This window comes from Rhamphochromis sp. 'chilingali' (assembly GCF_963969265.1).
Source record: "Rhamphochromis sp. 'chilingali' genome assembly, chromosome: 9".
NCBI lineage: Eukaryota > Metazoa > Chordata > Actinopteri > Cichliformes > Cichlidae > Rhamphochromis > Rhamphochromis sp. 'chilingali'.
In genome coordinates, this window is record NC_137936.1 from 17,656,127 (window position 1) to 17,668,712 (window position 12,586).

Below are 12,586 nucleotides of genomic sequence, written 5' to 3' on the forward strand. Positions count from 1 at the left end.
TACATTTATGCATATATGATACAGCAGCCTTCACGTGATATGCCAGACTTTTAACCTGCATGTTTTTTGTTTTGTTTTTTGTGGATTTCAGTATTTCAGACCACTTACTAGCATTAGTAAGATGTGCGTCGTTGTCCCATTAAAACATACCAGCTTCACATTTAGTTTGGTGGGATCTGCGCTACAGTAAGTAAATAAAGTTTATTAATTAAACGTTTTTCACAGACAGAAAGCTAACATACGCACAATAAACAGGAGAAGCACCAATGAACTTTAAACAAGATAAATAATGTTAGTATAAATTATTGTGTAGGTTGAGTTATTTGTCATATTAAGATTATGCAGTCGTTTTAGACGGAATTGAACCTTTTGCTGTACACAGTAGTCGCACAACCGGAAACTGCTGGAAAGAACACTGTAAAGAAGCTCTGTAGGCTCATAATAGTCTTGGCTTCAACGTGTTGGTAGCAGCAATGCGTCGCAGCTCGTTGCTTACCTCTGCGCTCTGATTGGATGGGGCTGCAGTGATGCTCTCCGCATCCTGCTTTCACACAGCTACAGCAGGAGGGAGGGGAGCTCGAAGCGCGACTGGGAAATCATCTCAACACAGGAGCAAAATAACAGTTTTCTTCGCTTTAGTCCTTTGAGATAGATGTAAACACTTAATATGGCCGCAGAAACAAAGGGAGCTGATGTAGCCCATTCGTGACTGTTCACTCAAAACGTCCGAAAACAGCGCAAAGCGGCTCAGTGAAAGTCTTACTTTACACTCCGTGAAGGTAAAGCAGGATAACCAGGAGACCATGAGCGCGCAAGTCAACGACCCCGAGAGTATACTGTGCTACCAGGTAAAGTGGTTTTTTACTGTGTGCTGCATTGCTTTGACACTGTGGGCTGGCACTGAGCAGGGTGCACACAACCTCGGACAACTGTAGTCCCATGCTTCGAGATTCTCTCAAACTCAAAGATTGAGAGCACTCCGGAAGGTTTATAATATTATTTTTATTTCGTTATTCTACCTAAACATTTTAATGGTTAAGAGACCTCAGTAAAACATTTTGTATGATGTTAAGGTGTGTTTCCTGCCCTACAGGATGATGCTGTAATCGGGGGATGTTGTTGATGTTGTTCTGAGTTGCGAACACGTGCACTGATTCCGGAGAGCATTGAAATGCGCAGAGGGGTCGTAGCTCCTGGGACTAACGCACAAGAATACATGAAGGATTGCGTTCTGGAAATGCCGTGGACACGGTGCTGTGAGAGTGCAGCAGATTATTGATTAGATATTTTCCTCCTGTCCAACACAGCGCTCATTAAAAACTGCTGGTCCGAACGACGCGTGTGCACGAGGCAGAATAAAAGGAAGAGATGTGTGGTGGATTTTCTGCTGACTTTTAGTTGAACGGCGTGTTATTTCAGCTTAGTTACCCTCAAATGACCTTGACGCCATTCTCACATGGTGTTCTATAAAGAGCCGAGGGTCTGTTTCCATACAGTAGTGATGTGCGGATCGATCCTGAAATATCGATTCCTCCGATACCAATCATTTATGTTCTAGAATCGATTCTCACATTAAAATATCGATATTTTAGTAATTTAGAGTAAATTTGTAGTTTATCATTAACAGGAACACAGTGGAAAGAAACTATAACATTCGGATTGCCTACATTCAAAGGAACTACTTCCTCTTCCGCCTTTCATTGTCATGTGCGAAATACGGCTGTATAAATGTCTCGCAGCCCCTTGGCGTGCGCACTCACAACAATGGCTGAGCGTAATTGTGCGGATGTATTTTACCTCCACAAACAGCTGAGCCGTGGTTTGCAATAAATGTGGCAAAAAAAGTGAGGTGTTGTGGCCATACTTGCCAACCTTGAGACCTCAGAATTAGGGAGACATTCAAAAGGGCTGTTTGGGCGGATAAATATATTTTACAGGGTTTATTTATCGGATAAAATACGTTAAATGTCACCGTTATTATTGGCCGGCCCGGAAACAGCGGGGGTGTCCAAATTCAGAGGCTGCTTCCACCTGAGGACCGGCCTTCGCGGTCTAAAGAAAGCCGGGTAGTACGTCACGAGCTCCCTCGGTGGAGTGAAACTCTGCCGTCTGCTCCTTGCTGTCTAAAATATAACCGGACACTGACGTAAACTCTTCTGTTTAATCAGTTTTCTGTTTGACGTTTATTCAGCTGTGTGAAAACCCCGGAGGAACCCTCCCGAGGGAATAATAAAGTTTAATTTAACTTAATCTAATCTAATAACTTTAATCTCAGCCAAACCGATTTACTCACGAACAAATAAAACACTGAAAAAGCCAAACAAGAACATTTTTAAGTTATCAAAGTGACTTGTACATCATGTTTAACCCGAGTGGTGAAAGACCGCGGGGGTTTGAAGACGATGTGTCGGTCGGCTCAGATATTTGAAGTTTACACAGCTACATTCTCACCTGAAAATATGTTAAAAGTTTTTTTGCGACCCAGAAAGAGAAATAAGAGTGATATTAAAACTAAGTCGCTGCCGTCATTGTTGGAAACTGGAATTGGCTGGGCCGCGCTATGAATTCTGCGATATGGTTTTTCAACTTTGTTGTCCGGGTGGAAAATCTGGAGAAAGGTGGGATTCTCCCGGAAAAATCGGGAGGGTTGGCATGTATGGTTGTGGCAACATCACTAACCTTGTCAAACACCTCAGAGTAAATCATATCACAAAATATGACGAGCGTATGTTGAGACGAACTGAAGAGGAGGAGAGGGACAGGTGCTGCTAGGGTGAGAGTCTCTCACGGAGTCCTTTAGTCCTCCAGGCAGGCAAGGTGTTCAAATAGCACACAACTTTAGTTTTTTTATTTCTATATGATGAACTCTGCATTATTAAGTGATAAGAAGAAGGTATTCTGATGTCCTGTAATCATTATGACGCTATAATTTGAGATACAATAAATAAAATCCGTTTTGTACAAAGTATCGGTATCGGATCAGTATCGTCGATACCACCCTGAATATTACTTGGTATCGGATCGGAAAGGAAATCAGTGGTATCGCACATCACTACCATCAGGCAGAAGGGGGACAGCTTGTGGGAAAGCTGTGGTTTGAAGGGGAAATTGTCTTGATCCAGTGTCCTGCTGATGTGCATGTGTCATGTCCTCTAACAGAATCTCAGTACCAGTATGGATAAGAAAGCCAGTGAGCACACCAGGCTTCATTCAAACTGACATTAACATTTGAACAGACTGATTATAACCACCCTGGCATGCAGTTGGGCAGCTTAATGGACTTGATGCAGCCTGCCCTAACAGTCATGTCACCCTTTTGATTCATAGCATCCTGTCTGGGCCAGAGACAGATGGAGTAAGACCAGAGGTGAGCTGGGAAGTCTCTGACATGATTAGCCAGCTTTCAGTAAGGGAGAGGAAATGGCCAGAAGCTCTTCAAATATTAGCGTTATCTAAGCTTGTGTTAAAATCTGTATAATTGTCTCTCCACCATGTCTGTGATGTGTTGTGGACCTTTGCATTTCATACCACCTGCAACCTGTTGATTTCTCACACGGTGCTGCTGATGGGGCTCAGGTGGTGGGAAAAGAGAGGTAATTTCTTTTAGGAAAATGCAAAATGTAAAAATGGATAACAGCAGTAAGGCTGGGAATAGAACAGTTTCACTTAGATATATCTGCACGATTCAAAGATATGTTGATGAAGGGTTAATTATTACATTATTAATAATAACAATTAATGTAATAATTAATAAGTATTAATGTTTCCTTGCCATAAAAGGCGAATAATGTCAGCTTCCACGTTTAATCTATGATACTGCATTATATATATATATAAATATTTTTTAGAGGTTTGTTAATTTTTTCAGAGAGCATTTTAGTGCCAAGCATCGATTGCCCCGCTCAGCTAGGACACGGGGATTCAAATCATTGCTGCTCTACTTGTTCGGGACGATAAGCAGTTCAATATGTTGTTTTGTTTTTTATCCTCTTTGATGCTTTTCGAGAACACCTTGTCAAATAATACTTATCTTAAAGATGACGTCCTGCATCACAGGCAGGTTTTATCAGCAGTCTAAGTAGGACATTCAACCCTGCTCTGGGAATCTGACATGTTTCTGGGACAGCCTGCTCGGCGTTTTCAGAGGTATCAAACTCACATTTCATTTTCATACTGAGACACTAGACTGAGGTGTTTAAAGTCATCAGCAGGTAGATCTTTGAAATTGGCTAAGTGTAATACATAGAATCATTTGTTTCCATTCTAACAGTTTGTCATTTACTAGGTGAACAAAAATATTATTTCATACCCTTTTAATATTTAAAAAATTCAAAGGGCATAAAACATCAGATTAATTCCCTGGAAAAGGCGCTGTCTTTTTTTCTACGCACAATTTTGCTTCTTAACATTACTGTCTCTTCACTGCACATCAACAAAAAGCTTCAGTAAAGTTAAAAAGACCATCCTTTAAAAAAGTCGCATTACTTTGGGAAAATCTGGAGGGCAAATACCTCTGATGTCCCAAGAAAGCAAAACATAGCTAGAGTTTATTTACAAAAATACAGTGCAGTTAAGTTCTGATCTTTTCCAGCTTTGAATTCACATGATATTTGAATTAACACTGTCACGTCTTTTTAGTCACAAAGCAGCTTCGGTGAGGGTCGACTGTTTCCGCCGAGATGCTGGTAAAGGACAGAACCTCAAGGACAGGCAGCCATTTTGGCAGTGAACTGATCCTGTGGTACAGTCGTGCTAATCTGTTGGGGAAATTATTGAGCCATAATCCCACCTCAGTACGGTGGCAGATGTTGATCTTGAGGAAAAGAGTAAAGAAAGAGGTCCGGTTGCCAGGATATAAAAACAGGCAGAATCACACAAATGACTTGCTCTGTCAGTGGAAAATTACGCACACGTGCGTGCTTTGAGGGTCACAGATGTGCTCCCACAGAGGGAACAAACAAAACTTTGAGTTCCATGTGAGCCTTTAATTAGCTGAAGCATGTAACGTGACACAGGAGAGGTGAGTTGTGAATGACAGGGAACCATTAACCTGTTAAAAACACACACACTTGCATGAATTTGCCATTAAGGAAGTGCTGTTAGTCAACTGTGACCTAGATGACTGCGGGCTGCGAGTCACGAGCATAGACTGAGGAGAAAGAACATCATAATCATGGAACAGATACATGGTTGTGTAATCTGATCTCGCCCACAGTGGCGACCTTTTATTTCTTTCATGTTGCATGTTTTCCTCTGTATAATGCAGCTTCACTCAGTCTGTAGTTGTAGTTATTGTTTTAGAGTTTAGATGTCTCAGTCTGGGTGTGTGTGTGTGTGTGTGTGTGTGTGTGTGTGTGTGTGTGTGTGTGTGTAAATGGAAACAAACTAATTGATCTGATCTGATGGCCTGTCTGGGACAAAGAGCCTTTAGAGTCGTCCCTCTTTTGGAGTGTGTCTATATGTTTAGTAAAGCTGCAGTTCTAATGGAGCTGACTGCCTGCAGCCTGAGCCCAAACCTATAAACTGCATGAAACAACCAACACCTGCACAGCTGCAAAGATTACTGGGGCATTGTGTGTGAGAGAAAATCACAGCTACATGTGAATGCACACAGAGCTTTGAACAGTAGATTTGAATGACCTGGTTTGTATAGATGATATATCTTCCACATGTTCTTCTCGCTCTTATAAATGCAAACCCTAATTAAAAAATCATAAACAAAACTCTGTTTAAAATGTAAATAAAACAGAATGCAATGAACAGCAACATGTCCCAAGAAGTTAGGTCGACCAGTTATAGTTGGCCCAACAGCTGGTCTTTTCAGACATTCCCAGATGTTTACAGACTTAATGTAAGAGGGAATGCTGCACAGTGCTAAACATGGCCCAAAGTGTGTCCCAACTTTTATGTGATGCTACCAGTAAATTGAAAGTGGGCTTCCCAGTTCTTTTGTACATACAGTACAGTACTTCTGTTTGTAACGATCCAGTGTTTTCACTTTGGAGACTCAGTTTCTGTTTGACATTTTCTGTTTGACTTTGTTCTAGTCTTCAATTTGAATATTACCTTTGCTCAGATAAGATTTTTATTCTGATTTAGTATTCATAGTTTTCTTTGTTAGTTATTCTCAGGTTTTTCCTCTCCTCCTATCATCTGTGTGCCTAGTCTGTGTAAATGTTAGGTCTCCCCTAAGGGAGAGGCCAGCCACCCTTCAGAGGAAGCTCATTTCCACTACTTGTATCTTCAATCTAGTCCTTTCGGTCAATACCCAAATATCATGACCACAGGTAAGGTTAGGGATGTAGATGAACCTGTAAAGGGTCTGTTAATTCGAGAGCTTCACTTTTATGCTCATCTGTCTTCACCACTACGAACCGGTGCTGCTTCCGCATCACTGCATCTCCCCTCTCCCCTCACTCATTAACAAGACCCTGAGATACATAAACTCCTCCACTTAGGGCAGAAAGTCGTCCTTGACCCTGAGCGGGCACTCCACCCTTTTCCGGCTGAGGACCATGGCAGACTTGGAGGTGCTGATTCTCATCCCCGCTGCTTCACACTCGGCTGCGAACCGCTCCAATGCAAACTGCAGTTTTACTGATCAAGACAGTGTTCTGAAGCAAAAGTTGCATTACTATAAAATAAACCAACAAACCAACTGATGCAGCCTCTGCCCCTGTTTGTAAGTCCAGTTATCAGGAATAAAGACATAAATCTTTAAAAACAGATCACCAGTATCTACTTTTATTTTTTAAGATATATAAATCTAAAATAGCTAACTCTAGTTCAAAGAAAACAAAGAGGAACAGGATTAGAAGTGAACACAGTGACAGCTCAGGTTGAGAGAGGCAAGGCTGAGATGGTTTGGTCATGTTTTGAGAAATTACAGTGAATACGCTGGACAAAGGATGTTGAATATGGAAGACCAGATAGAAGTCTCATGGGTGTAGTGAAGGAGGACATGCAGTGGGTTGGTGTGACAGAGGAGGATGTTAGGGATAGAGGTAGATAATCCACTGTGGAGACCACCTAAGGAAGCAACCAAAAGGATAAAAAGTAGACATTACTCTGGAGTAAATAGTTTATTAGTCAAGTGTTATTTTCATGGCTCTGTAGTGTAGTGGTTTACACATTTGCTCAACAAGTGAAAGAGCCCCAGTTTGATTCTGGGATGAGACACAAATCCCTTTGGAAGTGCATCCGGTGTAAAAAAAAAAAGTAGTAACCAAAACATGTGGAGCTGCTCACAGTGGTGACCCTCTGTGAATAAGCTGACAGCGTTTTAGTCCTATTTTCATCAGCAGATGTATTGTTGTATGGCTGTCCTGCCTCAGAAGCATCTGTAGAATTAAATGAAACTTCGATGCACTTAACTGCTACATGTAGCCCACATACACCTTGAGTCCCATTCGGTCTTTGGCCAAAGCCTGACTACCTAATTAGGTACCCTTAATCTTTGAAATAACAGAATTGGCTTGGGAATATGAAGTGCTCAGTCACCGAAGAAGAAAAAAGAAATCCCAAAGCGCTGATATGGTAGAGAGGATGTGAAAGGAGGCAAGAAGGCAGCACCAGGCCACCCATTGTGTTTCTTTTAAGCTCATTTGAAAGAGGCTGTTATAAAACATAACCGAAGTGTGTTGTGGATTTGAATTTTTGCTTATAATAGAGTAAGACATTCATCTGTCTGAACTGCATGTTAATTACTTTTTCCTTATCAGAATCTTATGTTAATATGCTTAGCTGTTCCATTTTTAGCAGCATGGAGAGGCTAAAGAAAGTGGGAGATTAAATACTGCTTTGGGACTTCAAGTTACAGACACACTTACAGCACTGTCTTGCTTTTAAATCACATTTCATAAGTGCAGCCAGAAACCATTGAGTTCTTGCAATAAAACATGCGTGGGGTTTTATCAGTTAAACCCTGTGAGAAATAAAAAGCTCTTGCTCCATAACACACAGTGATACACACAGGGTACTGGAGTGCAATAGATGTTTTGTGTCCTGACAGGCTTTATGTATCAGGATATGTTTCTCCAACTGTGGTCATAATTTTATACTATGGGTTTTTTTTTCGTCCTTTGTTCAGATTCGACATTTTGTGCAAGCAAAAGGCCATCTCTCTGAAGTGCTCCTTTCATCAGGGCAATGATTTTAGGCGTGCCATCAAATCCACCTAGGGATGGTTCTAAAAAGAATAAATTGAGGGACTGCCCCAGTGAAAGCCAAAGTTTGGAACCCCGTTGAATTTCTGTTGGGAGACTTGAAATGGGCCGCACATGCAAGAAAACCCTGAAACAATTTGCAGTTGAGGGAGTTTCTGGAATTTTAGCAAGTCATCATTCAGATATATTTTCAAATAGATGATTGAAAGAGCTAATCGTCCATATGTATTGTGTTCATATGAATACTTTGTAGCATTGTCCAGGTTCTTGCTCTTATGTGTATGTCTGACAAATGTGAGTCAGTGGCTCTGCTGTAGACCAAGCTAATATTACAATCCAAAAGCCCTTCGGGAAGACATATTGCAACTATTGTTGCTGCTGTGGTCATTATGCAGCAATCCCAGCCACAGCAAAACATTGCTGACAGAGACACTGCAAGTCTTCAGTGTTTCCCCTTTAGTTTTTCCCCTAAAAGGCAATGCAATGAATGGATTATCCAGATACTCTCAGCCATCATTCAGTATATGGTATGACAATTGTGTATTCCTCATGCACACCTGTTGAGACAAATGCTCTCAAAACAGCTTTGCTCTAAATTCGATTATCAGATGTTTTTAAAGCTATTGATTAAAAATCTGTATTTTTTGTTCTACAGAATTCTGCATCCACCCACATGCAATCACAGTAGCATTGCCAGTATGTAAACACAATGCATACAGAGTTGGCAAAAGCATGCATAGTGTAGAAAGCAGATTATATATATCAGTGTCTGCATGTGTGTTTGTATTGTGCTGCTGGTAGGGATTTATGGCATCATGCATCCCTTCATCGATTTACATTTATTTATAGACTGGTGCAGTGCCCACTGTCACAGGCATATTGACGTCAGCAAAAGTAGACGTCACAGTGAGTGGAAGTTTTATTTCTGAGCTATGTTATCTGAACTACTGAAATAATAAATCATCACAGAGGAGTGTGACCACATCTGTGAGGTTGTTACCCCAGACATCGCTTAATTATAGGAAGATGACCCCAAATTGATCTAAATAACTTCAAACTTAACAAGGACAATATGTGATTGAAGTGCAGATGTTCATCGTTATTTCAAGGGGTTTACAAATGTTTAGCATTATATATTTATATATATATATCCCTATTTTTAAAGGTTCAAAAATAATTGGCCCGCTGACAAACAAGAAGTTTCATGAGCAGGTGAGACCTGTTCCCTTGTTATTTCATGACAAATGCATCCATCCATCCATTTTCTGCTACTTATCTAGGTAAAGGTTGTGGTGGCAACCACATCCCAAGCCAACTGAGAGATATAATCTCTCCAGCATGTCCTGAGTCTGCCCAGGGCCGTCTCCTGATAAGATGAGCCCAGATGTGGAGGAAGTAGCAGTTCTACTCTGAGTCCCTCACGAATGACCTAACTCCTCACCCTGACAAAGGAGACAGACATAATTTCTGAAGTTGATTCAACTTGTTGACTGTCATTTTAAATATGAGGACCAAAGAGAAGTCAGTGCAAGTGAGGAAGGCCATCATTAGGCTGAAAAACCAAGGGTAGATATATTAAAGTTCACAATCAAGTGTTTTCTTCATGAATGGGCACAAAGCATTTACAACAGCACTCAAGAAGAGGAAGGTCACATTAGACTTTGCTAAAATATCTAAAAGAGCACTCACAGTTCTGACAAAAAAACAACCTTTGGATGAATCTGAGACGAACTTGTACCAGAATGATGGGAAAAGAAACATATGGAGAATGAGAAAAACAGGTAATGATCCAAAGCATATCATATGATCTTCAAACACGATGAAGGCAATATTATAGCAGGGGAATGTCTGGCTGCCAGATGGGACTGTCACAAGTCGCAGCATGAATTCTGAAGTGTACAGAGCTATACTCGCTAAAGCATTCAGCTTAATTCTGCCGTAGTGATCAAACGGTGCTTCACAGGAAATACCCAAAACCATATTGCAAAAGCAACTCCAGAATTTCTCAAGGCAAAAAAGGGGTTAAAATCAGTCACCTGATTTCAGCCAGGTAGGGCAGCTTTTCAGTTACTGAAACCCACAAACAAGCAACAACTGACGATAACAGCTGTAAACATCTGACAGAGCACATGAAGGAAAGAAACAGCATTTGGTGATATCCATGGGTTGTAGACTTTAGATAGACACTGACTGCAAAGTTTCATCCAAGTAATAAAATAATCTTTACATTTAAAATCCTGTTAGTTTGTTAATTTGAGCCTCTGAAAATGGGAGATTATGTATAAAAATGTCTGATTCTGTTAATGAAACATTTGTGGAAAACCCCTTTACACAAAGTATGCAATTCAATCACATCTTGATTGTTTAATTTAAAATCTACGTGGTGGTGTGCAGAGGCAAAACTACAACAACTGTCAATGTATTTTACTGGTAATAGCTCCAACCAACAACATACTATAATAGTTAGGTCCATATATATTTGGACACTTACAAATGTTTTTTTTTTTTACCGGTTTACTGAAACATATCCCAATTATAGTTATATAATGGATAGACATGATGAGTAGACTGTCAGCTTTCACTTAATCCACATTCAAATTGAATGAAGGATTTAGGATTTTCAGCTCCTTAACATGTGTCGCCCTCTTTTTAAAGGGAACAAAAGTAACTGGACAATTGACTCAGAGGCTATTTAATGGAAAGGTATGGGCAATTCCTTTGTTATGTCATTATCAATTAAAAAGATAAAAGGCCTGGGGTTTATTTGAGGTGTGGTGCTGGCATTTGGAAGACTTTGGTTTAAATAGACAACATGGGGTCAAATGAGCTCCTAAGGAGGTGATCCATGCAAGTGAAACAAGCCATCCACAAGCTGTGAACAGGAAAAAACCCATCTGATAAATTGCTACAATAATAGGAGTGGCCAAATGTACAGTTTGATACACGCCGAGAAAGAAGGAAAGTACTGGTGAGCTCAGCAACACAAAAAGACCTAGTGTTCATGGAAGACAACAGTGGTTTATGATCACAGAATCATTTCACCTTCACAACAGCCAACCAAGTGAACAACACTCACCAGGAGGTAGGCTCCTGTCTAGTCTACCAATTAAGAGAAGACTGCATGAAAGTAAATACATAGAGTTCACTGCAAGGTGCAAGTCATTCATAAACCTCAAGAATATAAAGGGTAGATTGGACTTTGCTAAGATCTAAGATCTTGGAGATTAAAATTCGGACAGAAAGGCCCACAAACAAACAACAACTAAAGCTGCTGCAGTAAAGGCCTGGCAGAGCATTAAAAGTGGGGAAACCCAGAATCTGGTGAACTACATGAATTCAAGACTTCAGGCCCTTTACCTGCAGAGGGTATTTATCCAAGTATTAGAAATGAACATTTTATTTTCAGTTATTTAATTTTTCCAATTACTATTGAGCCCCTGAAATGAAGGGATTATGTGTAAAAATGCTTTAGTTCCTCACATTTTTATGTAATCTTGTTGTTCAGCCCACTGAATTAAATCTGAAAGTCTGCATCTGAGTTGTTTCATTTAAAATTCATTGTGGTAATATATTTGTAAACATCCTGTAAACAGATACGATGGAGCAGTAGAGTTACTCCAAACATTTTGTAACATGTCTTGGAGCAATCTGCCCTTATTATCATAGGTCAGATACACTCACCATGAAAAACACACTGCATGTGAGCTAACTGCACTGTTTCTTAGAACAGCAACATCCTGCAGCAGTCTGCCAACAGATTCATCACCAATGGAAATGGCTCTTTGTTAATTTGATTTGATTTCCCCAGGACAGTAGAGCCTTGCACTAATACTCTTTTTACCTCTGCTGTGTGTGTGTGTGTGTGTGTGTGTGTGTGTGTGTGTGTGTGTGTGTGTGTGTGTGTGTGTGTGTGTGTGTGTGCTGCCGAGTGTGCACGCCTGCCTGTCCTCCTGCATGTGTCCATACCAGACATTCTAAGAATAACTTTCAGGAATTTGATGCTTCTTGTGGAAAAACTTCCTTTGCGGTGACAATAGCTTCTCCTTATCAGGAAACTTCTTGACTTAATAACCTTTAAAACTTTCTTTCAGGGCCTAATCTTTAAAGGCTGAAGACGATCAACATTTCCACCGAATCAATATGGCTACTAGAGACAAAGAGCATTGATTACACCAAAAAAAAAAAAAAAATCAAAGCAGAATCATTATGCTTACATGTGTCTTTTTTATATCTGTGTCCATCAGAGGCCTGATGAGGAGGTGGTGGTAGATCAGGGAGGAACCAGCTCTGTGCTGAACATCCACTATGAGAAGGAAGAACTGGAAAGTGAGTAACTTGCAGATTTGTTGAAAGTTGCCCCCATGTGTAAAATACAGGGTCAGCAAGAATCCATCTGTCACAGTTTTGTTAAGATTTATTTT

General features: G+C 40.4%; 1 protein-coding gene across 1 annotated transcript in view; it reads left to right on the top strand.

Annotated features, from left to right (window-relative positions):
- Window positions 1-49: 49 nt before the first annotated feature.
- slc4a8 (solute carrier family 4 member 8) overlaps window positions 50-12,586 on the top strand; it is a 35,412-nt gene continuing 22,875 nt past the window's right edge. The window contains exons 1-2 of the mRNA XM_080892025.1: window positions 50-848; window positions 12,410-12,491. Of these exons, the coding sequence (XP_080748151.1) occupies window positions 804-848; window positions 12,410-12,491 (127 nt within the window). The 5' untranslated portion in view covers window positions 50-803. The remainder of the gene's footprint in view (window positions 849-12,409; window positions 12,492-12,586) is intronic.